Here is a 27,405-nt window from a genome sequence, read left to right on the forward strand (position 1 = left end):
TACCAGGTCACTGCTCTAAGCTCAAAGCGAGAGATCGGCGAGCGCAAGGGTTGGCAGCGCTCCCGCGAGCTGCGGCCCTGCGCCTTGGGCGCAGCAGCTGCGCCCTGCCCTCCTGGCGTGGGCGAGCTGGCCGCGTGTGCCTAGCTGCTTGACGCGAGGGCGAGCCAATCAGGGCGAGCGGCCCCGGCTGCCATGTGACAGGCGAGGCGGCCCCTTTCCCAGCGCGGCCAGAGGGAGGAGAGAACCGGGGCTCGCCGCGAGCCTTCGAGAGCAGCGGCCGCAAAGGAGGCGGCAGCAACGGCTGGCGGGAGCCGCGGCTGCAGTCTCGGGGCCAATCCGGCGCGCATCCCTGAGCGCCGTGCGCTAAGGAAAGCTCGGTGGGTCGCGGGAGCCGCAGGACAGGGGTGGACAAAGCAAGATGGCAGGAATCTTAGCCTGGTTCTGGAACGAGAGGTTCTGGCTCCCACACAATGTCACCTGGGCGGACCTGAAGAACACGGAGGAAGCCACCTTCCCGCAGGCTGAGGACCTCTATCTCGCCTTCCCCCTGGCCTTCTGCATCTTCATGGTGCGGCTTATCTTCGAGAGGTAAGAAGGGCAGGAGCACCTCCTCCCCTCCCCCTGCACGCGCGCGCGCGCGTAGACACACACACAAACACACACACACTCTCACTCTTTCTCACACACACACTCGCGCGCACACGCACACTCGCGTGCTCCGTGGCGCACGCCCCCGTGCCCCGCCGTTCGCTCCCACACCGCCCAACCTTTGTGTTCCGGGAGGGGTTGCTGACCTCTCTGTCTCACTTGCTTTCTGGGAGCCTGAGAAGGTCTGGCTTGCCTACGGATTTCCTCCAGGGTGCCAGAGAGGGCTGCAGGGCATTAGGGTCGCCTCCCGCACTCCTCTCTAGCTGTCTCTCTCCTCCTGGCGGCGAGGGCAGCTGAAGGAACAAAGGTGAGAGGCTGCTGGCCACGGGACGCGCCGCACTCCTCGAGGCTTGGCCCTCTCCATCCGCGCGGCACTCCGCGTTGCCAGGCTGGGCTTCCCTGCCAAAGCTCAGCTCCATCCACCTGACAGCCAGGAACGTTCGGGACGCGCGGCCCAGAGCGAGGAGGAACCGCGCACACTTCCAGATCTACATTCCCGCTACTGATTGTAGGGAATATGCTTCAGAAGTATTCTCCAGGGTTGCCTTGTCTTTTGGTCGCTTTTTGGTTTCCATGTGTGATAATTAACATCAGGCCCTCAGTCTTTGGAAATAGGTGACAATAACATTCCATGTTATTAGCAGTTTCCTTATAAGAGGCTAGGACAGTACAGGTGCATAGCCTGCAAAATGACCATATGAAATTGATATCCGTGGCCTGTTAATAATCATGAACTACTTCTTGGCACCAGAACACACTTAAAATAATTTAAAGAATTGTCATATAAGTGTTGGTGTAATTCTTCAATTTGGTTGGCTATCTCCATTGTATCATGAACAAACTTGTGTTACTCTCATTGAAATCAGCCTTAGTTAATAGGTTAGATCTTGTCTGCTGTGCATTCTTTGGGTGTTATTGAAACAAAACCTAGCCAGAGGCCCACACTTCTGTCTTTTTCATAACTGAAAACACCACCTTCCCCTTTTTTTTCTCTTTCCCATTCATAAAAGAAACCATGAATTTCTTAGATCACAAATTCTCACTTCCAGGTTTAGAATAGTTCAGTGGTAGAGTGCTTTTGCCTTGTATTTGAGAGACCCTGACCTGAGTTTGATCACAGCACCTTAAAAACGAAATAAACCCCACAAATTTCCACTTCCATGCCACCTCTCTACCCTGCCCCCAACTTACCTTGGTTTTGTTTCTTAAGCTTTTCTTTTGGTATCCTGTTTGCCTGAAACCTGCAGACTGCAGAATATATCAATTGTATCATTTGTTGCTGGAAATAGCAACAAAGCTTCATGGAAAAAAAAAAGTATCTTTTGTTCAAGGAAGGTGTATTTTTCAATGGGCAGTATTGTTGTCAGAACTATCAGCTCTTCCCATGCTGAAATGGACATACACAAAGGGAACAGTTTGAAGACCCTCCATATTAAAATGATTGGAATTTGATACAAACTTGACATTGATCCTATCCAGTACTGAGATTTATAGGGGAAAAGAGGGTGTATTTGCAGGTTAAGAGTTGTTCCTACAGCTTATGTTTACTTGAAGAAAATAGGAAGTCATGTCTAATCTTGCAGTCTCTCCAAAGACAAGCAGGTTCTCAGGACCAGCAGGTTGTTTGGTGTTGGCACATTGTAAAGGCTTCATACACAATTGCTGAATGACATATGATAATTTTTGCCTGATAAATTCTGGTTGGATTCATTTTTAGGTAGTAATGCATCTGAAAGAAATCTTCAGTTTTATGTTTGGAAGAACAAAAGCATGGCAGCTGGTGAACTGTATGCAGAGTGTTGCATTTTCCTGACATTCTTTTCCATGGTGGTTCTAGGATGTTCATTAAGTTGGAAAATATTTTTAGAGAATGGAGATCGTTTTGTATTTATATTCTATCTTTAAACAAAGAAACAAACACTAATGCTATAGTTATAACCTGGAAGTTCTTTTTTAAAATTTATTTTAATATTTTTTTTTTTTTTGTGTGTGTGTGTGGTTGGACACAATACCTTTGTTTTTATTTATTTATTTTTATGTGGTGCTGAGGATCAAACCCAGGGACTCGCACGCACTAGGTGAGCACTCTACTTCTGAGCTACAACCCCAGCCCCCCCTGGAAGTTCATTTTTCCTCTTCCTAAACCTTTTTATCTGCCTTTGCACAACCCCATGAATTGACTTAGAGTTTACACAAGGGGTCAGCTGCTTTCCAAACATCAGTCATAGCAGATGTCCTCACATTGGTATGTAGACAGTTGGTCATTTCCTTTGGGCCATTGATCCAAATAGAAGTGGTTTAATGTGGTTTAATGGCCTGTATGGGAAGTTAAAGTTTATGATTCATGTTCAGAATAATAATCCGCTATGGTACATGTACCATAGGATGCAACTGACTTCTGGAGGAGTGGCTACTTTATTTCTTTCTATAGTTTTCTTTTTTTCCTTTTCTTTCTTTTTTCTTTTTCTTTCTTTTTTTCTTGTTGTTAACTAGGGATTTAACCCAGGGGTGCTTTACTATTGACCTACATCCCTAGCCCTTTTTATTTTTTTTTGAGACAGGGTCTCACTAAGTTGCTCAGGTCTTCACTAAGTTACTGAGGCTGGCCTTGAACTTGTGATCCTACTGTCTCAGCCTCCTGAGTTACTGAGATTACAGACATGCACCACCACACCAGGCTCTTCCTATAGTTATAACAGACTATCTTTAATTATTCAGTCACTTTTTCCTCTGAAAAAAATATCAGGGTATAGTTGCATCTGAATTAAAAATTCTGCATGTTTCTATTCTTCTCAATTCCAAATGACACATTCTGTGATCCAACCAATGGTGTTCATCCCAGTAGTGTCCAACAAGAGCTTGAATAAGTTTTGCTGAGTCAGCCAATATTGTTATCACTAATAGGGCCCACTTAAAGTACCCTTTTAACATGTTGTGCATAAATATTTTGCAGTATTCTAAATGGTCAGCATTATTTAAGGAAGCCTGTTGTGAATTCCTTTGTAAGATGAAATGCTTTTGTAATAAGAACGATTCCTTCAAGATTCTATTCTGCTTATGCTTTTACTGTTTTATTTTATTTCAAAGCTGAGAACCTATTTAGGAAATATTTGATCATTTAAGTTTCTTATTTCCAATTAAATGAGGTCAGAAATACCCTTGTTAAGGCTAAAATTATGGATTTGAATGCCTTCTTAATCTTTATGTATTTGTCTTTAGAAAGAAAAACACTCATGAATTAATTGAATTGGGCTTTGCCAAGCTGAACAGCTTTTTCTGTTTTCACTCCCATGTTGGGGTGTGGACAGTGGAGACACTAGTGGCCAGCACATGCCACTTTGCAGCAGCATATGGACAGCAATATGGGAGCCCAGCATGACTGGTTAAAAATGGAGCAGCCTAAGGTCAATGACTTTTGGATGAGTCTATGAATACCCCAGATCTTGGTGGTTTTTAGCATAGCCTTTATACTATGCTTAACTCTGGGCAGGGACCAAAAGGGCCAATTTAGATACTACTTGATTGACAGAGCAAAATATTTCTTGTTTAAAAAAGGAAAAAATAAAGAATGGCTTTTCTTAGAATGGAAATTATAGTGTATGCCATTTTATTATGTTATTGAGTTGATGACAGAGAACAAAATATTATTTACTATTGTAGCATTATCATGTATTTTATTAATTTTCTTGATTTCATGCTTGTTTAAGCTCAATAAACCATTCTTAGGAATTATTAATAAATGCTTCTTCCAACTCCACTTTGTTTTCAAAAATGTGTTTTGTTATGGTATTCCTAAATGTGGGATTAAAGTTCTGCTGATTCCCTGTTTGGAAACAAATTATTTGTGTCACTGTTGTAAAAGGTAACTTTAATGCATTTTCTTCTTTGTGAGCTTGGGAGGGAGAGATGCAGAAAGTATTGATAGGGAGTCAGAACAACCAAGTTGTAGTCAAAACTTACCTCATTCTGGGGCAGCCTCCTAATTTATCTCTGCTTATTTTCTCATGTACACAATGAAGCAAATGGCCACTGTAATCTAAGGTTGCTTTCCCTCCCGATTCCCTGAATCCTGTGAGTCCTCTGTATTTGAAGCTTACTAATTATTATCTCATAAGACTTTTGTGGCAGGCTAAATGTCATGTTTTAGCAGGCAGAAATAAGTCCTCTCAGAATAGTTTTTTTTTAATAGAAATACTCTAGGCAATGGTTTAGTTTTTATTATTTTAGTATTTTTGAGTAAACATAATCATTTGGGATGTTGTCATTTTTGCTTTGAAAAGCTACAGCATTTTGGACAACCAACAAAGAAGATTCATCAAAGAAACAATTGCTTCCTTTTGTCCTTCTTCTTTATATGAAACCCAGAGCAAAACTGACACCTGACTGGGAAAGAAATGAGTAGCTCATTCCTGACAGAGTGACTGTTGGAATGCCAAGCTATGTAAGGAGCGTCACCTCTCTCGTGGTTGACTCCATGGTTGACTAGCCATTCAGCCCCCAATGATCTGCTGTCCCTCAAACTTCAAGGAACAGCACTGTCTTATTGTGGGACAGGGAATATCTGGCCAGCGAGCTTTGTCTCATCATTTACCTTACCAGCAGCCTTGGGTAAGGTACTATGGGACAGTTGAGAGGAAGGGGAAGGGAGAAGAGAAGGGAGGGAAAGAGGAGGGGGAGGGAATGTGTTGGGGGAGAGGAGTGAGTAAATGACTGCCAGGGAAAGTGGGATATGAGGTAAAGTTCATTACTGAAGGATGTTCCTATAATGTGCCCTGTAATGAGAAGACTGATATCTTCAGATGTATTTCAAGAGTTTTTGATAACAGCTTATTTACATTGTTTTCTCCTGTAGTCATTGCTGTACATGAAATTTGTAAATCTATCATTTTAATTTTTTTCCATTTTTATTGGTGCATTAATTTAATTGTACATTATGGTGGAATTCATTGTTACATATTCATACATACACGCAATATAACAATAACAATATAATTTGACCAATATCATTTCCCAGTATTTGTCAGTATCCCTGCCCTTTTCCTCCCTCTGGTCCCTTTCCTATATTCTACTCATTTCTATTCTGTTTTCATAATATTGCCACCACCTTTCTTTTTCCTTTTCCTCTCTAGTTTCCACATATGAGAGAAAACAAACAACCCTTGACTTTCTGAGTTTGGCTTATTTTGCTTAACATGATGTTTTCAAGTTTCATCCATTTTCCTGTAAATGACATAATTTTATTCTTCTTCTTGGCTGAATAAAATTCATATATATCTATATCTATCTCTATCTATCTATCTCTATCTATCTATCTATCTATCTATCTATCTATCTCTCACATTTCTTTATCCATTCATCCATTGATGGGTTCCTAGACAGGTTCCATAACCTGGCTATTGTGATTTATGCTGCTGTAAACAAAGGTGTGCATATACCACTGTAATATGATGATTTTAATTCTTAGGATAAACATGAAGGGGTAGTCTAGCTGGGTCATGTGATGGTTCCATTCCTAGTCTTTTGAGGAACCTTCATAGTGGTTTCGATAGTGATTGATAAATGTACCTTAGGTAATCAAATGATCATAGGATTTATGTTAAGACTGGATACCTGCTATGCAAGAGTCTGGTGTAAGAAGCAAGAATTGGGTTCACACACCCATAGGTTGCCTCCTACAGCTTCTGATTGGGCTAGAAAAAATGAATTACAATGGATATTTTGTTGGTAAACAACCTAAAGTGAAAGGAATCGTATTCTTTGCAGAATTTCAGTACAATTTTTTCGTTTCACAAAATAAAAGGTTTGCATTTACAGGGTAGCTATTCATAATAGGTTGATTTGGGAATAAATCATGGATTTAATATATATCCATGATTTATTCCCAAATAATATATATATAACTTTACTTTTAATGAGAAGTGCCATAGAATGGCTGAGGAGGTAGATGAGGTAACTTTATACCATCACAAATTACTTAATGGTATGTATTATAAAATTCACACCCCGATTTCATAGGACTTTTCTGTTGAGGGTATCTGATCTCTTTAAATAGGGCTAGATAGTTTTCTCCTGGATCTCTAGTTTGTATTTCAGAAGTGATGGTCTTTTGTGATGGGAAAGGGCAGGTGGCAAGGGAAGGAAAACACAGTGTTATGTGAATTTCTTCCATCAACATACTAGGCTTATGGCTCTGTCTGACATCAGTGCACCTTCCTCAAGCTTTCTTCATGTATTTTCCTTACCTGATTAATTTTTTTTGCAAGTGGTAGAATTTAAGTACATGAAACCTTTAAATGATTATTACATATGCTTGACATTTCTTCCTCCATTACTAGGCAAAACCAGATTTTCTAAAGCTATTGATTTTTAAATTTTTATAGTCAGGACTTTCAAATTTTTCTTTTGATCCTTTCTTAAATATTCTTGAGTCAGGATACTGGGGTTCCAGATTTTGTTTGATAATAGCTGGTTGCTTAATGCTTCTAGAAACTATTTTTAATTCTTTCTTTTTAAAAGGTAAACAAGATCACCTCTTAAAACACAAGTATCATTCTATATTAGTGATGCCCTGAGAATTTTTATTTCTAAAACTTTACTCTTAGGTTTCTTCCTTCTTCCCACCCCCTTTTAAAGCAATTTTTTTTGTTTGCATTCTTTCTTGGCACATCATTAACTGTGCCAAACACTATGCTGTAGCATGAACAAAAACAGGAGGGTGATCCTCATAGTGTATTAGTAACACTGTGGATGATTGCATGCCCAGGGCACATGTTCCAAAACTGACACAGTGCTTGCCACTTATTTTATTTTTGACTGCTATTAATGACTGCCATTTTTAATGAATAACTTTCCAGTTTTTGAAAATAAAAGTAAAAAGCTAATTTTAGTCTAAATTTATTACTTTACATGGTTTACTTCATTTAGAGCTCTGCCATTCCCTGTGAGGTAGCTGCCCATTTTTACCCAATTTTACAGATGGAACCGAGGGTTGAGAATTTAGGAAATGCACCTCACTTTATACAGCTTAAAATAGCAATGTAGGTATTTGGGACTTAGTTTCTTGATCTAATAATTTTGGTGATCTCCTAGTTTGAATATTATAAGATAACACACACACACACACACACACACACATGCGCATGCACACACACACTATATAGTTCTATATATAGTCTGTTGTCATCTAATGATATAATTTGAACATTTTCCATGTAATAAAATTTATTTAAAAATGTTTTCACTGACTACATTATTCTATACAGCAGATATATTCACTTACTTTGTTCCTATATATTGTTGGAGACTTAGGCTATTTTTAGTATATACATCTCTCATTTCCTATTGATTTCTGAGGAATATTTCCTAGAAGTGGCATTTCTAAGCCCCAAAGGATAAATTTTATTGTCCCCCCCTTTTTTTTTTGCAGTATTGAGCATTGAACCCAGGACCTCATGCATGCTAGGCAAACAATTTACCACTGAGCCATATCCCCAGCCCTATTTTAGTGCTCTTGATGGATGCAAGTTACCAAATACTTATGCAGAAATGAGATACCCATTTTTAAGTCCTTATCAGAATGCAGATTGTTATAATTTGAATAAATTTTTGCTTTGAGAGTTGAAAAAATTATTATTGTCCTAAGGTGGAATATGTTTTTTATATTACTCAAGATGAACTTGTTTCAAATATTCATTAGTTACTTGTATTTCACTTTCTCTGAATTTATGTATATTTTCCTATTGAGATGAGAAGATGAGGTTTGTCCTTTTTTTTTTTTTTTTGGTGGGAAAGTGGTTGCTGACATCATTATATCATACTTCTTTTTTGGGGGGGTGGGGAAGTAGGGGAGATTGAACTCAGGTACACTCCACCACTGAGCCACATCGCCAGCCCATTTTGTATTTTATGTAGAAACAGGGTTTCACTGAGTTGCTTAGTATCTCCTTCTTCTTAATGGTCTTGACGGATCTGTTTCTTTGGTCATATGATTACTCCCATCCATTTCTCTTTGCCTTATTTCTCTCCAGACTTTAGGAAGGAAGCTTCTCAGACTCTACACAATGGGAGAGATGCAGTCAGGAGGATGAAGTAGACAATCTCCTGACTCTAGTATAGAGAGTGAGGCAAGATCAAGGGCTGGGTAGAAGAGTGAGCCCTCAAGAATAAATGATTTTAGCCAGATACAATGGCATACATCTGTAATCCCAGCGGCTCTCGAGGTTGAGGCAGAAGGAGTTCAAAGCCAGCATCAGCAACTTAACGAGGCCCTAAGCAACTCAGTGAGGCCCTAAGCAACTCAGTGAGACCCTGTCTCTAAATAAAATATAAAAAAGGACGGGGATGTGATTCCGTGGTTAAGCGCTCATGGATTCAATCCCCGGTACCCAAAAACAAACAAACAAAGAATGAATAATTTTTATGAAGGGAAACTTAGATAGAGCCTAACTCCTGTACATTGTCCTTCCAAACTTTTAGTTTAAAATGACTTAATAGATTAATCCTTATGAAAATACAATTTAAAACCATAATGAGGTAACATCTCATAACCATGAGGGTGGTTGTATCAAAGCAAGCAAACAAACAAAATAGAAAAAAGCAAGTGTCACTAGGATGAGGACAGATTAGATCTCTTTTGCACTGTTGGTGGCAAGGTAAAATGGTACAGTGACTATGAAAAATAGTATAAATGATCCCCCCAAATTAAGATAGAATTACCATCTGATGTAATTTCACTTCTGGTTCAAATCTGTAAAGAATTGAAATCAGGGTCTTAGCCATGTTTATAGCAGCATATTTCACAATAATCAAAAGTTAGAAGCAACCCTAATAGTCCATGGGTGGATTAATGAGTGAACAAAATGATACTTTCATCTCAGTCTGTATAGGCTACTATAACAAAATACCATGAACTGAATAATTAATAAATAGGAATTTATTGCTCACAGTTTGGAAATTCAAGATGCCATCCAATTTTGCTGTCCGATGAGGACCTGTTTTCTGGTTCACAGATGGCACCTTCTTGCTGTTTTTTCCATTGTAGAAGTGGTAAGGCAGTTATCCCAGGCCTTTTATATGGGCATTAATCCTATTCATGAGGGTCCAGCCCTGGTGACCTAATCACTTCCCAAAGACTCCACCCTCTAACACTATCACACTGGTAATTATGTTTGAATATAGGAATTTTGGGAGGGGGTCCCAAACATTCAGACCATAGCAACATACGATAGAATATTATTTAACATTAAAATGTAATGATATACTTAAAAAGAATTAAGATTGGAAGTTTTATGTTTTATGTATTTTACCACAATAAAAGAAAAAACAGTAGAAGTTTCACTGACTTAAAAGAAAAAGTCACTTACTAGAAATAACTCTCTTCATTTTCTAAGCATAGCATTTTTCTAGTTGGAGCACATGTCCAAGTCCTCTTGATCTCAGTTTCCTCAAGCACTATTTAAAAAATATTTTAGTTTTTGGTGGACACAACATCTTTATTTTATTTTTATGTGGTGCTGAGGATCGAACCCAGCACCTTGCGCATGCCAGGCGAGCGCGCTACCACTTGAGCCACATCCCCAGCCCCTCCCTTTTATTTATTTTTTTAATGCACAATTCTCTTCAGATGTAAGACAGCACCTCTTCTTTCCAGAACCATTGGTCATGGGTAGTTGGGAGGGGAGAAGAAATGGAAGGAAGTTTTAATATTCAGATAGTAATGGGAGCATCCTGGGGCCTTTTGGGAATTAAGAGGAGAATGAATGGAATATCAGAGAGATTACAGAATTTGGGATTAAATCCAAACATTTCCCTGAATCATCTGTGCAACACTACACTGGAACCAGACAAACAACTTACCTCATTGATAGTGCAATTTAATAAATGAAAGGGGGCGTGTACAGAAAAGGAGAGCTGGGTGTGGTTGTAGAGGATCCCCGGGATTGAAGAAGGCATCCTGGTGAGCACATAATCCATTTAAAGTGAACCAGGATAATAGGATAAAGTTCTCTCCAGACAAGTGGCCTAGGCCACAGATGAGTCCTGGGGAGCTTTGGGTGGGTCATGGTCAGATTTGACCTATCTCCCTGTCTTTCAGTTTGATTTTATGTGCATTTTGTAAGCAATGATTTCAACATTTGAATACTGGAGAAGATGATTTTCCTCAGAAGCTACATATTATAAAGACAATCAGATGATAAGCCTTGCCAGGCACATTATAGAATGGTAGTTTTTGATGTTTATTCTAAAGTATACTCATTGTACAAGACTCTCCTTTCTGTAACTCATCTATGAGAATATTTTGGGCAGTTGGTTTTTACCTTAAAGAACTTTCTTCTTCCTCACCTCTGTCCTTTAAAATGGACTGCTCTTGTTTTGCCTTTATTATCTTAGAATTGGATTGTGAGGTTGTTTTTTTGATTACTTTTTGGGTAGGGGTGGGGTTGGAAATATACAAATGTTTTTTAATTGCAGGAGAGATACATTACTAAGTAATCCTTTTACACAGTGACCAAGGACTAACATTTGTTTGTGTCATGCCATTGTCCCATAAATGTCACATCTTATCTTTGAAGTTTCTGCTAACCAAGATATCCTTGCCCTCCTGAAACTGTTGCTGAGAGTATCTTTTCTTTCTTTTCCTCCATTTTTCCCTTTTACTCTATCCTTTCCTTTCTCCTTCCTTCTTCTCTTCCTTCCCAGTATCACTGGTGCGGATCCTCTAAAGTCACTGGGAAGTTTGGAGAGAAGAGGAACAGCCTATAGTTTGGAGTGGGGGAGAGGATAGAGAAAACCACTCAAAATCTTGTCTGGGGACAGTTTGGCCAGTGTCAGAGTAAAAGCTGCCAGCTAGTCTGAGTGGCTCTGTGGAGCTTGTTTTAACAGATCTCCACTTCACAGCAGAATGAAATGACTTAGTCGTTTAAGTACAGTGACAGTTTGGACACAATAGGATAGCTTGAATGAAGGAAAATTGAGAAAAAAAGCAATCAGTCATTTAGGCATTATGGAGAGTAGGAGATCATTAATAAAGGCTTTGTGTGTCAGTAGGTATGTGTGTATCTTTGAGTGCTTGGGTAGGCTTGATGTTGACTGTGCATTTAAAGTATGTTATTGCTTTGTATATTTATTGTAATTAATTAGAAATGTATATTCCTAATGAAAATTAAGAGGAGAATGAATGGAATATCAGAAAAGTTACAAAATTGGGGATTAAATTCAAACATTCCCCGGTGTCATCTGTGCAGCGGTGGATAACATATTCTGTGAAATTTGGTGTCCTCACTTGAAGAATGGAGAATATGCCTATGCTGTAGGATTGGAGGACTCATGGGAAACTGTATTTAAAGGGGACTCAATGAAAGTACACATTGTGTAGAACATACTTGATACCACAGTGTAGGGTTTAGCACCTACTTGAGAAATTATGTTGTGTAATGTGATTGAGTGTGCTGGGTGGACAGGGGCCCGGGGAGAGGGTGCAGCTTGTGGAGGCAGTAGGGCCTGTTTATATATTTGATCCTGGGACTGGAGGATTTGCTTGTTCTATTGAAGAGTAAATATTTAGAGTATTAGGCTTTGCAGCACCAATCTCTTTAGCATGGTGCCTATTTAAGGAGTAGAATGCGTTGAAGCCTTTTTCCCCTCAACTGGTCATAATGATGTGGATTGTGCCCAGGGAATCTGCTTGTATTTGGTGGCAGAAAAAATATTTCTAATAGTGAGGTTTTAAACAAGAGATGGGCAACTGTGTGTGCACTTTAAGCCCAACACCTCTGGGTTCTGTGCCATTGGAGAGGGCTCCTGAGAGGATGGTCTTCTCCTGGATAGAGTTTTCTAAAGAAGCTGAGTTTCAGTGGAGGAAGCCTTAGGCTGATATCCCAATCTACCTCCCACCCTTAGTCTTGCCCCGAAAGTCCTCTTTTATTGCAGATGGTCTCAAGGGAAAATGGATTAGTTCTTCCCTTACTGGTAAATGGCAAACATCACATTTGGCATCACGTTGACTTGAGACCTGGGCTACATTCTGCTCTTGCCACTTACTGGCTACAGGTCTAAAGAGCAAATTAACCTAATCAAGTTCACTTTCCACCTGAAACCCATAGAGTTGCCATGAGGATTAAATGAAATCATGTGTGCATTGTGTTGAGGACAATGCACAGCTCACTGAATGAGCGAACACTTGTTCTTCTGGTTTGTCCCAGTCATTCACACACACCTACACACGGTCGCCTCCAGCATGATTGATGGGGTTCTTATTTCCAGAAATGAGACCTCGCTGGCCTTACCTTTATGTGATCAACATGCACGTCAGATCCATTCCTGACAGACCCAGTGTAGGGTTGGCAGTGAAGTCATTTGAGTTTACTTTCTCTATTATCTTCCCTCTTTCTATTTTCTTTTCTTCTGAAGAAGATCTCATTCTTCCAGTGGTAACAGGCAGAAAGGTAACCTTGGAAGCTTAGTGAAGAATGGAACCCCGTCTACCTCATGGTCATGTGATGGACTTTGCTGAGGTTGTGCATTCATATTTAGACAACTCAGAAATACTTTACCTAACGAGAGCCTTGGGACTGATATTTATTGATATTTTGAAAATTTTAATTCTAGAAGATTACTACCTTAATATGATCCTTAATAAAAAAGAAATTGAATCTAATAGCATTTATAAAAAGGCAAACATTCAAAATTGACTGAAAATACTACATCTATGTATTTTTTCCTTAAGAGAGACAAATCTACATCCCCGAATTTGAACTTCCATTGATATGCGTGTGGCCAACCTGCCTGACCAAATTAGTTCAAAAGGGATTTGCACCTGCTTTCAACTGTAGGCATTTTTCCAACTCTTTATAATTTAAAATGTAAATAGCCATGTAAGTAATTTTTAAAATATTCCAATTTTAAGGCATCAATGGAGGGCATTTTAAGATGATTAAATGTGACCTTTTTGGTAGGTTGTCTTTTAAATAAAGAAGTAAGGCAAAGATGAAACCACACTGCTCTAGACTGACAAATTGCCAAAAGCTGCCTCAAGTACAGTTGTAGTTTAATAGAATCACAGACACAGTACTTAGAAAGGAAATTGAAACTATTTATTAAAAAATGTACCATCTACCATCGGTCAGACAACAGTGGTGTACCAGAACTGTCTGTCCTGGGTGCATACAACAAGGGGTGAATTTTCTGTAAAGGATTTAAAAAAATAAAATAAAATTGACTAAGTTAGTTTGCCTTTTATGAGCACCACGTGAAGCCAATTATACACATAGGTAGGATGAAAATATGTCTCCTCTGCCCCCCATGCTCATGAGTCCCATTCCCTTTGGAACACCACTGCCAGGTCCTGTGTCAATGTACCAGTGATATAAAGCCACACTTGGGGAACTACTGACACAGATTAAAAACAAGCAGAAAACTTCCACCTCACGTTGTGTGTTACATGTCAAGATACCAAGGCCCAGAGCCTTGAAATAACTAGCCCTCTGCAGAGCGTGGCTGCTGTGGAACCCCCGGTACTGCTACTGTGAATGACCATCTGTCCAGAGAAACCTGGAACGCTTGTCACCCTATCTGATTGCTCACTCTATGAAATCTATGCTGGTCACCAGCCAGGGGCCTTTTCACAGTCACTGCCTGTGTGTGATGGACTCAGGGTGGTATAGGAAGAAGTGTCCTTGGTGATCCAGGTGTTTGGCCCGCCCCCTCTGTCCAGGTGCCACATTTCATGGCTTCTTTTAAAAGCCAATCAAAGGTCATCCTATTAAGTGTGGGTTGAAGCTCTGCAGGGCAGAGTGCATTATGTAAGTGCCCAGGGCCAGCTCTTGGTGTGCCGATCCCTCTCTTAGCATGTTGATCCTGTGTGAGAGACTGTAAACTTCGGTTTTCCTCCTACCTTCATCTCAGTGTAGGCTAAGTGTCTTTTGTGAAGTACCCACACTTCACCAGCTGCTTGTGACATTGTAAAGGGACTGGGGAGAGAACAAAAATAGCTGTGCAGGTGGTGGTTGTGAACCAGATGCTCCTTCTCAGGAGGGTGCTGGCAGTCAAGTGGTGCGCTGCCTGGGTTTCATGTGCGTGGCTTTCTTGAGTTTTACAATGTGTGAAGCTTACTTTTGCTAGAGTCAGATACCTGTGGCTAATTTGAAAGAGCTAAGTTCCTGAAGTAAACAAGCCAGTGTAGTTCACTGTTATTTTAGAGTTGAGCCAGGGAAGTGATAGGGAATTCCAGCTCCTGGGAAGTTGCCTTCCTCAGTTGCAGAGCTTAGTGGTGGATTTCTCTCTAGGCAGGAAGCAGGCTGGCCAGTGTGGGTACCTGTGCTCCCGCCTGGCTGTCCACCCTTGGTGCAGTGCCAAGTCCTGTAGGATTGGGTAAAGGGTACCTGGTCACCAATTCAGGACTATTGCTTGCCTCTGCTTTTGATGGCAGGACTCATTTGCTTGATGTTTCCACATCTTCCCTTCCCCTCTTGCTCAGAACCTACTCTGTCTTCAAGTCTAAAACATCTGGCTGACTGGCATCTCTTGACTGGGAAGGAATCTCCTCTCCTTAACCTTTTCATCCTGAGCCCTGGTGACCAGCTGTGCTGTTATTAATCACATTTGCTAGGGTAATAGTGAGTTTGAGGCAAACCCGCTTAAAAGGATAGTTACTAAGAGCTTTCCCTTCAACTTACGGAAACTTTTTAAATATTTTTGATGTTTAGGAAAAAACATAATAAAGAGCATGGAATAAATGTTCTTACTGCTTCAAAGACAATCTCGTGGTTTAGAATTCTTTTTCTTACTGAAAAAGGAAAACATACTCCACAATTTTGAAACAACACTTTCTTGTTTGGCAAGCAGTTTTCCCCGCTCTAATGTTCTATTAAAACAGAACCAAACTCGGGGAGGCTTTCTCTTCATCAGTCCCCATTTCATTTTCCAGCCAATGTCTAATCCTTTACTCAGGGTTCAGATCTAAGGAGTTTTAGTCCTTTCAAATTATCTAAAGCTTTTCTAAATGGGGTGTACTTAACTGCTAGAAATTTCTTACTGCCCTGTTTTAAAAGCCCATCTTTTAATGAGTCAGGATGCTCCTCTGAAGGAGAACTGTAAAGTAAATAGTATATGATGATATATTTTGGATGTTGACAACAAGTTATATTTATCATTGTAGGTGGAACTAAACACAGTATTTTGGTCCTGAGGCTTAGAATTCAGAGTTCAGTTTTGTGGGGAGAGAAGCAGGGAGAGGAGAGGAGAGGAAAAATGAGAATATGACAGTGTAGACAATAAATGTTTCTGCCAGTGTATATGTAACAAAGGGACCAGAGAAACCCTGACTTTGGCTTATAATTCCATCTTGGTGGAGCCCTGGTTCAGTTACCACAATAGCCTAGAGGGTATCAGTTGTAAAGCCAGATTTTACATGTGTAATCACTTGTTCAACAAACATTCATATGCCATTGTGTTAGTCTACATGTGTGACTTATATGCAGAAGCATGCAGGAAATTCCTCCTGAATGTACAGCTCATTGAATTATCACAACAAAGTGAAAGTACCAAGTGTTCAACGAGTTAGAAACCAGGTCAAGAAACAGAATAATTACTAGTATCCTTCCCACTAAGCCTCCTCCTGCCTGGTGTTTAGCTACTTTTATAAGTTAAGGAAAAATTATTTGAAGCATAAAGATAAGATACAAGGACCTCATCTGTGCAACAGAACTCACTATTCTACTTAAGGTTATTAGTTCCTGTGGAGGCAAATGAGAACTCACGTACTTGCCACAATGAACCTTTATTTTCTCTCTTCTTGTTAAGTTCGTCCACAGGCTGTGTGTGTGTGTGTGTGTGTGTGTGTGTGTGTGTGTGTGTGTGTACGCGTGCATGCGCATGCACTTACTTATGAAGGAGAAATGATTTTATATTTATCTATTAAATACAATAAATAAAAAAATTATTTAGAAAGGAATGGGAAGAGAATGTCAGAATGTGAACAAGCGAAAGAACCAGTCTCAACACCCATTTTCTTTCAAATCTTATTTAATTACTTTACTGAGACTGTTTTATAAGGCTAGGCATTAACAGGGGCAAAAATGCTGTGCTTTTACATCTTTTTTTTTTTTTTTAAATAAGGATGTTAACAGGGATATATGTGTAAGTTTGTTGACATTTTTCTGGATCCTGTTCCTTGATTGTAGGTGGTATCACACAATTGGAAATCAAAGCTATCATATACTTTGGATGGCAAAAGCCAGGGATTTTGCACACTAAGTATTTGTTTGTGACATTGAACTATTCTGTTTGCTTGAAAGTAATATCCTTAACACAGCACTTTTAAAATTGTACTCCCCTTAAAAATACATATCTCTTTCAGTTTTTCTTGTTTATGAAGTTTCCTATTCTGTCTTTGGAGATAGCTTCAATTTCATTTGTTCTTTTCTTCAGAAGTAGCAATTATACATGTGTTAGATTTCTTTTGCCTTTCATGTTTCGCATCTTCTCTATACTCACTTTTATAATTTTTATGTGCTTTTATTAATTTTTCTTACACCTAATTACCATGTATCTTTTTCACGTGTGTTTTTTTCTGTTGCTCTTAATGTTTCTGTGATCTTATTTAGTCTTTCCCCTCTTTTGTCCTGCTCCCTGTGTGTTTTTGTTCTCTAACCATTACTTTCTGAACTCTAGTATCTCTTCTTTGACCTTTTAATTTATGTAGTTTTGAAGCGCAATCATGTAGTCTGAGTTTCTTTATAAGTTTTTGTTCCTGTGGGTAATTCTTTTTCATCTGCTTTCTACTTAACAAGTTTGTAATTTTCGGGTATAGGTTGTACTGATTCCTGCCCATACCTTTTGATACAAAAATCAACAGAAAATTTTGGATTCTTTTTTTTCTACAAAGTGGGTAACCTAAAACAAGCTTTAAAATCTTCTATTGTTTTTGTACTCAGCATAATAGATAGAATGGTGTTCTTAAAAATATATATGTCATCGATAAAATCATCAGTATGGTTTGCCATCCTTTTTATGTAAGTCTTAAAATGTTCATGGCATGGCAAGGTTAAAGTCCAAATTTCTCAAAACTTATTTGAAAGCTGTGGGGGTTGTAGTATATATATTCTTCCAAATTGTGCAAGTTAAAGATAAAGGGTTTTTGTTGCATTAATTTTAAAATGGAAGTAATGAATTTTTTTTCCAGTTTCCTTAGAAATGTAACAACATAATATCAATGAATCTCTGAATCGGTATTATTTCAGCAGTAACACTTTGTTAATTTCTAGTATGTTAACTTTATTTTGAGAATTTGAAAAATTTCAATGTATAATTGATTAGTAATGCTATAAAAAGTCATATTTGAAACATTTTGAACATTTAAAATTATAATCTTTCTTCTTCCATCAACAAAAATTGAAAAGCACATCTACAGTCTCATTAGGAAACTTCTAAAGCAGAAAACAAAACAAAACAAACAAACAAAAAATGAGTGTCCTTTTCCATTCTGATTCCTCCATCCAACTTTGTTCCCTAGATGTCACCAGTATTGGCAGTGTGTGTGTTGTATGTGTGTGTGTGTGTGTCCTTTCAAAATTTTGTCAGTGTATCAATGTATTTGCCTATGTAAATATGCATATGTAAATATAAACTTTGTTTAAAACATGTATGCTGTACTCTTAAATCCTGTTTTGAAACTTGTCTGGGTCTTTTTTTTCTGTTCATTTAACATCATGTCTTAAACATTTTCTAATGCTGGTTAATATTGTACAGACACATTATTCTTTTATTTGCAACACTGGGGATTAACCCTCTGGGTCTTGAGCATGCCAACAAAGTGCTCTCCCACTGAAATACATCTCCAATCTCTAATCCCTTTTTAAATTTTTATTTTGAGACAAGGTCTCACTAAGTTGCACAGGTTGGCCTCCAGTTTACCATCTTCCTGCCTTATCTCCTCCCAAATTGCTGGGATTACAGGCTTGTGCCATCATGCCCAGCTATTCTTTTTGACATGATAGTACAGCATCCCATTATTTGGGTGTTTCATAGTTCATTTTATTACTTCTCTATAAATACCGTAAACAATGCTATGACTTCGTTCTTGTGTAGACGTCTTTGTACTTATGTGTATTTATTTGTTTAACATATAGAAGCAGAATTGCTGGGTCAGATGATGTGCAAAGTTAAAAATTTAAATGTTGCTGGAGCCTTTCAAGAAAAATTACACCAATTTACTTTCCCTACCCACGCTGTACGAGAAAACCTATTCCTCAAGCGCTTTCTACCCTGCTGCAAAATGATGTAATTTTGACAAACTGTCTTAATCTATAAAGACAACATCTGTTTTAACATGATGGCTTATCCAGAGAACAGCAGGTTGGGACTCTGGCCAAGGGGGAAATTTAGTAATATCTGCCTTGAAAATACATTTTGCCACTCTTTATCTGAGAAATGGGAATGATCATCATAAAATACATTGAGAAATTCATTCAACTTTGTAGTTCTGAACCTGGTGATATTTCTTGCAACCATTTATTTAACAAACATCTCACATATTTCCAACTCATTGCCTTGAGGTTACTTAACTGACAGGCATGGTGAATGATTTGTTATATTCTCTTACAATGAATAAAAGTCATAAATATATTAAATGCTCTTACCTTGCTCAAGAAGTCATGAATGAAGGATGTCTCTTCTTTGTATGGAGTTTCCTAATCATTTGTTTTCAGAGTATTTATCTTATGATTAAACTATTCTCATGGTAGAAACATTTCCATTCCAATAAGTGAGCAAGCAATAGGTGACCAGATTCCACAATAACAAGGATTCTAGAACTCAAGAGAAATATTTAAATCTAGAATTAGTTTTTTTTTCTTTTTTAAATACAGCTGCCTGCCAACACCCCTACTGCCCTGTCATATCATCCCGTCTTGCTTTATCATTTTTTCCCTGTGTCATACAAAGTCACCTATAGTTACCATGACACATCATGAATACCTGAACATATATTTCTTCCAAGAATGAAGGCATCCAAGGGTGAATTACTAAGAATATCTTTTTGAAAAGAATTTTGATTTGTTAAGTTTATTTATTTTTCTTCTTTTTGAAATGGATAGCGTCAAAGCTACAGAAAACTTACTTATTGCTTGTAGATTTGATAGAATCATGAGGTCAAGGAAGACCATATATTTAGATTCAATGATTTAATGGATATATAAAAGAATAAGGCAGGCTAGAGCTGGAACTCAGTGGCAGAGCACTTGCCTAACATGCATGAGGCACTGGGTTTGATCCTCAGCACCACATAAAAATAAATAAAGGTATTCTGTCCATCTACCACTACCAAAAAATAAAAAAATGAAAAAGAATAAGGCTAGAGGCAATGGTTTTATGAAAAATGTTGATTTTATGCAATGTTTTTCCTGGTATTTTGTGGAAGTTATGTTCAAATGTTTTAATGGGGAAACCATAAATTTAAAAGAAACAGCTAAGTAGTTGTTCATTATACTCTTTCTTGGTTTTGAGAAATCAACATCAAGCACATTGGCTCATATGTCAGGCCAGGAGACTCATTTTCATCAGGCAAACACTTCTCAAGACTACCATCTCCTGCCCCTGATGTGATTGTGTTTACACTTTTGTGGGTCATGTTTGGTCTTGCAGCTTGGTGGCTCTAAATCAGACATTTGTTATTGCAGAGTAAAATTATCCTCTCAGATGCAAGTCCAGACTTACCATTCCTGTGAGCTAAGTAAGCTTCAGGCAGTGAATTGGAAAGCATTTAAATATATGAGATATTAATTGTTAAGAAGTGCATGGTGCAAGTCTTAGGGTTCAAATTAGTAACCAAAATAAATGTGTATTATTATTATTCCTATTTCTCAGGTACAGAAAGCATGGGTAATCCTCCTTGAATCTCAGTCTCCAGCCACTGCATGAAACCCTGAAACTCTCTTTGCCCTACCCTGTTGTTGTCAGTTGTCTCTGTATGATTCTTGGGAAGGTAGTTAATAAAGAACAAAGCAACACATGCATATTGTGAAGAAGTGTCAAGCAGTGAAACAGGGTGGGTAGAGGATTGAAAAATCAAACTGTCTCCCTTAGAAACAGCCATTTGCAACTGCTTTCTGGAATGTTTTAGCATTCATTGTCTTAGTCAGCTGGGGCTGCTATAGCAAAATGCCATAGATGGGGGGCCTTAAACAACTGACATTTGTTTTTCACATTTGTGGAGCCTGGTAAGTACAAGTTTAAGGCACTGGCAGATCAATGTCTGGTAAGGGCCCTCTTCTTTGTTTGTACATGGTCATCTTCTAGCTGTTCACCAACATGGTGGAACGAGATGGGGATGGGGGATGAGAATCTCTTTCATGTCTCTTCATTTAGGGGTATTAGTCTCCTTCATAATGCCTGTGCCCTCATCTCTGGTCATCTCCCAAGACCCCAACTCCTAATTCCAGCATTTTGGGGATTAAGGTTTCCACATGAATTTTGGAGGGACACATTCAGTCCATAGAAATCTATGTCTTAAGCATTTTACTTAACACAATGTTGCTCTTTTGTACTTTTTCTCAAACACATTTTATAGAAATATTAAAATATCAATCTTTTCTTGTAAATGGTTGTGTAAATATTAACATTAATATGATACATGTAGGTTTTTTTTTTTTGTGTGTGTGTGTGTATGTGTGTGGTGCTAGGGTTTGAATCCAGGGCCTTGTTTATGTTTGTTGGATGAGTGCTCTGCTACCCCCTCCCCAGCCCTGGTACAAGTTATATATATATATATATATATATATATATATATATATATATATATATATATGTGTGTGTGTGTGTGTGTGTGTGTGTGTGTGTGTGTGTAAAATAGTTTTCTTTTGGGTTTAGGATGGACACAGTACCTCTATTTTATTTATTTATTTTTATGTGTTACTGAGGATTGAACCCAGTGCCTTACATGTACTTGGTGAATGCTGTACTGCAAAGCCACAACCCCAGCCCCTGTGTCATATATTTATTATAATTTATTTAATCACCCTCCTGTCACTGGTTTGTTAGGTCATTTCTAATTGCATGCTATTGAAAGCAATGTCACAGTGGCTACTTTTGTATATATGTCTTTGTTTACATGTGAGTTACTTGAGGATAAATCCCTATTAATATGAAATTGCTGGATCTATTTGAATTTTGATAGGTATTGTCAAATGTTTCTCCTAGTGGGTCACACCTGTTTATATTCCCACTCACTGAAGGAAAGTTTCTAGCAGGATAACTGAACTTTCAAGTGTCTGCCAATGGACCGTGTGAACAATGGTATCTCCTAAATTTGCCTTTATTTTCAAGTGAAGTTAAGTACATTTTCATGTTTTAAAGCCATTTGTATTTAATTTTATGTGAATTACTTGATATTTTTTGCCTTTTTTTGAAAGTGTCTGTTGTCTTATAAAGATTTTCTATAAAGAAATAAAGAAAATTGCTGCTTTTCATGTATACTGTGAATATTGCCTTTATTTTTTTATTTGTCTTTTGTCTTTCATTATTTCTTTTCTGGGATGACAACATTAATTTTTCTATGGTCTCATTGATCAGGTTTTGCCTTAAGAGTACTTGGTCTTGAACTGGTCAGTTTTCCCAGAGGGCAGCCTTCTTCTTGCCTGCCTCAAGGTCTAGGTAGGAGGAGACAGAGCAGACATTCTGAGACACAGCAGTGGAGGAGATGAAGATCTTATGGAGTTTGCAGATGTCACTTAGTCTTCTGGTTTGGTTACTATGTTTAATGTTCCAAAGGTCAGGTCCTCTGATTCAGCATCTCTGGTAATAAAGCACCCATTCCCTTCTGGGACTGAGGAGAATAGTTACCTGGTTTGGGGAGCCAATCTGGAAATGTAACTTTGAACCACCTCCCACTGAACACTGCATACCAGCCTCTAGAGATAGCTGGTGCCTAACATCCTGGGATGTTTCAGGTTTTCTCCACTCTGCATCCTCCTACACAGTGTGGGCCTCTGACCAGCAGCCTCCTTGCCCATCTCCAGGGAGCTCACTAGAAATGCAGCACTGCAGGCCCCACCCTAGACCTGCTGAGTCTGAGTCTCCAGTCGCTCCTCATCAGCAGGTGGCCCTGTGGGCCTGAGCCTGTGGCACTGCCTGTGTGCCTGTCAGGACTCCTGACCAGTTATCACATACTCATCTGTTTTCCATCTTCCAAAATTTTGGATGACATCTCTTATCAGTTATCATCTTTTGTCCTTTTGAAGTTTTACCTTGTCGATTCTGTATAGCAGTTTTATTGAGTATTCAGAAGGTCTTAAAATATTTATTTACTAGGTTTAATGAAAACTCAGTATTTAATGGCTCCCTCTCCCGTATGTGTGTGTGTGTGTGTATGTATACACATATATATGGTCTTTTATGCATATAAGTCTTGGGTCCAACTTGCATTAATTTTTATATAAGAAAAGAAAATATCACAAATGAATTTTGGTATCAAAAATGACAACTCCAGATTTAGTTTCCTTTCCCTACTGCCTACCTAACCAGTTGTCCTAAAATTATTTTTAAAATTCTAATCTATCATATTCTAAATTTCCATTGTATTTGGACTGTATTTTAACTTTATAATCTCTTAATCTTTGGTTGTGATAATTTCTTTTAATTTTTTAAACACCAAGTTTTGAGTTAAAATAAGCCATTTCTATATTTCGCATTTATTTTAATCTTTATTTTTACTTATTACATTTTATATTTCCTTATTCATTTACATGTTTTTATTCATACAGAGTCATTTATATGTTTTTATTTATAACTAGATTTTTAAAAATTAATTAATTTTGTGGTACTGGAGATTGAACCCAGGGATGCTCTACCACTGATCTATACCCCAAGCCCTTTTAATTTTTTATTCTGAGACAGTATCTCTCTAAGTACTAAGGATCTTATTAAATTGCCCAGGCTGACCTTCAACTTAAAATTCTCCTTCCTTGGTCTCCTGAGCCTCTGATATTGCAGGTATGTGTTACTATGCCTGGCTCTAACTAGATTTTTAGATACACTAAATAGATATGTTTGTGTGTATATGTGTGTAATGTAATTTGAAAAAATTTATCGACTTTATATTCTTTTTTTCACATTAGGCAAATTTAAAGTCATCCCTAGGAGAATCCATTTCTCCTTATTTTTTGGAAAGTATATGATATAAATACTAATAAATGCAATGTAAAGTTTTGCTGTTTGTAGGTGCTATAGTAGGTAGCTCCAGTTCTGTGTTTGCTTGTACCCCAACTGAGATGTTAAATGCCCTCTTTAGTCCTCATTAGTAGGTCAGCCCAAAGTAGGGCTCTTATATTTTGAGTTCTACCACCATTATTTGTTAGAGCTGTGACTTTGGGCAAGTTAAACAACCACTCTGATTCTATGAAATGGAGATCATACTGAACTTTCAGATAGTGAGGATTGGAATTAAGGAAGTAAAATACTTAGCTGAATCCCTGGCCCATAGTAGGCATTCAACTTATGGGTTCTGAGTCTCCAAACTTATAAGTTGATATGGATGAATCTTTCCGAATGCTTTAATCAACAGGGGCACTAAGTTATTCATTCAGATCTTCTATTAGAGTGGCGGTTTATAGGGAATATTCGTAATAGCCTTGCCTGAGAGAGAGAACATAATTGACTTTCAATTGCCCACACTAATGGAAGGGACAAATGGCCTGAGTAAGTAACAGTAGATAATATCTGAAGTCTTTAAACATATCTGGGAATTCATTTCATAATTACTTCTGTAGAATACAGTAATAGCATTTCATAGCTGAAAGAGAACTTTGAAATTACAAAATCCTTTAATTTTACAGATGAGAAAGCAGACCTAGAGGGTTAATGACTCACTGAAGATCATATAGTGGTTTGATCTTAGTGGCAGAGTTAGCATCAGAAATCGATACATTAACTCCCAGTTCCTGGTCCTTTCCTTTATTTACCTTTTAAGATTATGTTTGCTTAGGTGCATATCCAAAGCCAGCACAGTGCATGAAAACTAATGTCTACATAGGACAAGGAACACATGTACCTGAGGAATAGAAACACTTTTGAGCTTCTGAGTTCTTTCAAAGCCAGATAGTCTCTGACTCACAAGCATACCTTCCACTGTGTGATATTGGGGTGTGGGCCACTGTAATCATGGTGAGAATTGAGGACTGTGGGAGGTCATGCTTAACAGAGTGAACGTACCGCCAAGTCAGAATAGAATTGAGATGTCATAACCCTAGGCAAAGAGGCTGTAGGAATAGAAAGTCTTGGGTAGAGTGCAGATGTCAGAAAGATGGGCAAGAATAAGGAACTAACACACACACTCTCTCTCTCTCTCTCTCTCTCTCTCTCTCTCTCTCTCTCTCTCACACACACACACACACACACACACACACACACACACACAGTAAGGACCACACACATATCCTGGACAAAAGCCCATGTTTAGAGGTCTGAAACCACTGGTGGGATATGGAACAAAGCAGGTAGGAATGGAGCACCACTCCAACAAATGCTGAGTACCAACTTGGACTTGGCTCCCAGAGAGGTACCCTTACTAGGGACCCTTGAAGAGACCATGGAGAGGCACAGTTACAAGCCATGAGTAGCAGGCTGATTTTGTAACTGAGTGACATTTTTGACTGGAAGGTTTTTGATTTGCTGGTCAACTTGGATAACTAGCTGATTAGGGTTATATTGAATGGAATGAATAAATCAATTACTGACTCATCTTTGTTAGCTCCATGTCTGAAGCTAGCCTTTAGAATATTGTAAAACTCTCTAGCACCTAGAGCTTCACCTCACAATTCTACAAAGTGATTTTGCTCCCACGTTTGCTGTTGACTTTAGTAAAGAGAAAAAGTGTTTAATCTGTTATATAAGTAGGAAGAACATTGAAGTCATGGCCACATTGAAAAACCAGTTGTTTTGCCCCAATATGGGTTTACTTATTGAGCTAATAAGCCATTCATATGTAAATACAGACATTATGTTCTTGGTCTTGATGAATTTGAAATAGTACCAGCATGAATACATTTGATTTAGAAGTACTTTCAGCTTAGAAATTATTTCCCTTTAGAAAACAACAATTTAAGTTAAAGTTGAATTTTTGAATAAGCTTAGAGGAATCTTTAAAATCATTGTTCCAAGACCCTCATAAATTCTGTAGTGGAGTCTGTGATGGAGACTACTATGAGTTGGATATGGTTTGAGTGTAGTCCCCAAGGGTTTGTGTGTTGAAAGTTAGTCCCCATTGTGATGCACGTCAGATGGAGCACTAATCTCCAGGATATATAAAGAACTCAAAAACTTAACACTAAAAACCAAACAACACAATCAATAAATGGGCTAAGGACCTGAACAGACACTTCTCAGAAGAGATATATAATCAATCAACAAATATATGAAAAAATGTTCAACATCTCTAGCAATTAGAGAAATGCAAATCAAAACTCCTCTAAGATATCATCTCACTCCAGTCAGAATGGCAGTTATTAAGAATACAAGCAACAATAAGCATTGGTGAAGGTGTGGAGAAAAAAGTACACTCTTACATTGCTGATGCGACTTAAAATTGGTGCAGCCAATATGGAAAGCAGTATGGAGATTCCTTAGAAAACTTGGAATGAAACCACCATTTGACTAAGCTATCCCACTCCTTTGTCTATACCCTAAGGATTTAAAATCAGAATACTGTAGTAATGTAGGCACATCAATGTTTATAGCAGCTCAATTCACAATAGCTAAACTGTGAAAACAACCTAGATGCCCTTCAATATTGAATGGATAAAGAAACACAAACACACACACACAATGGAATATTACTCAGCATTAAAAGAGAATAAAATTATGACATTTACAGGTAAATGGATGGAGTTAGAGAATATCATGCTAAGCAAAGTAAGCCAATCCCCCCAAAAAAACCAAAGGCTGAATGTTCTTTTTGATAAGTGGATGCTGATCCATAATGGTGTGGGGCATGGGAAAAATGAATAAACTTTGGGCAAAGGGGAGAGAGGGGAGGGGAAAAGGGATAGGGACAGGAAAGATGGTGGAATGAGATGGACATCATTACCCTAGGTACATATATGACTGCACATATGATACAATGCTACATCATGTACAACCAGAGAAATGCAACGTTGTGCGGCAATTGTGTACAATGAATCAAAAGGCATTATGCTGTCACATGTACCTAATTAGAATAAATATATATTTTTTTTAAAAAAGAGGGCAGAAACGTAATCACACTGTGGTGTTTAGAGCTGGGGCCTAAGCTGAGTTGATCAGGGTGGAGCCCCTATAATTGAATATTTGTGGCTTTAAGAGGTAAGCAATCAGAAGAGGCATATACATGCACATGATCTGCCTCTCCCATGTGATGCGCTGCATGACCTTGGGATTCTGCCAGCAGAAAGGTCATCACCAGATATAGTCCCTTGATCTTGACCAGCCATGAGCCAAAATAAACCTGTTTCTTTATAAGTTACTCATACTCAGGTTACAGAAAATGGACCAGTACAGAAGCCTCAGAAAAGCCATAAATTTTGATTTGTAGAATTTGTAGTCAGAGACAAATTGCTAAAATAAATTATAACATTCAAACTTGAATCTCAGTGTTATAGGGAAAAAAGTTAAATGGGTTTTAAGATTACAGCTGGAGAATATTGAGTGATAGTGGTTGGTGGACCTTAGAAACTAAAATAGCTTTTGTTGGATTTATCTTGACCTAATTGAAATGAATTTAAATGAATGTTA

At 38.3% G+C, this 27,405-nt stretch overlaps 1 protein-coding gene across 2 annotated transcripts in view; it reads left to right on the forward strand.

The window, feature by feature from the left end:
• The first annotated feature begins 215 nt into the window (after positions 1 to 215).
• CERS6 (ceramide synthase 6) overlaps positions 216 to 27,405 on the forward strand; it is a 285,324-nt gene continuing 258,134 nt past the window's right edge. For both annotated transcript variants that reach the window (XM_081261499.1, XM_081261500.1), the window contains exon 1: positions 216 to 588. In XM_081261499.1, coding sequence (XP_081117625.1) covers positions 419 to 588 — 170 coding nt within the window. In that variant the 5' untranslated portion in view covers positions 216 to 418. The remainder of the gene's footprint in view (positions 589 to 27,405) is intronic.

Source organism: Spermophilus citellus, assembly GCF_964194105.1.
Source record: "Spermophilus citellus genome assembly, chromosome: 11".
In the NCBI taxonomy this organism is placed as follows: Eukaryota; Metazoa; Chordata; class Mammalia; order Rodentia; family Sciuridae; genus Spermophilus; species Spermophilus citellus.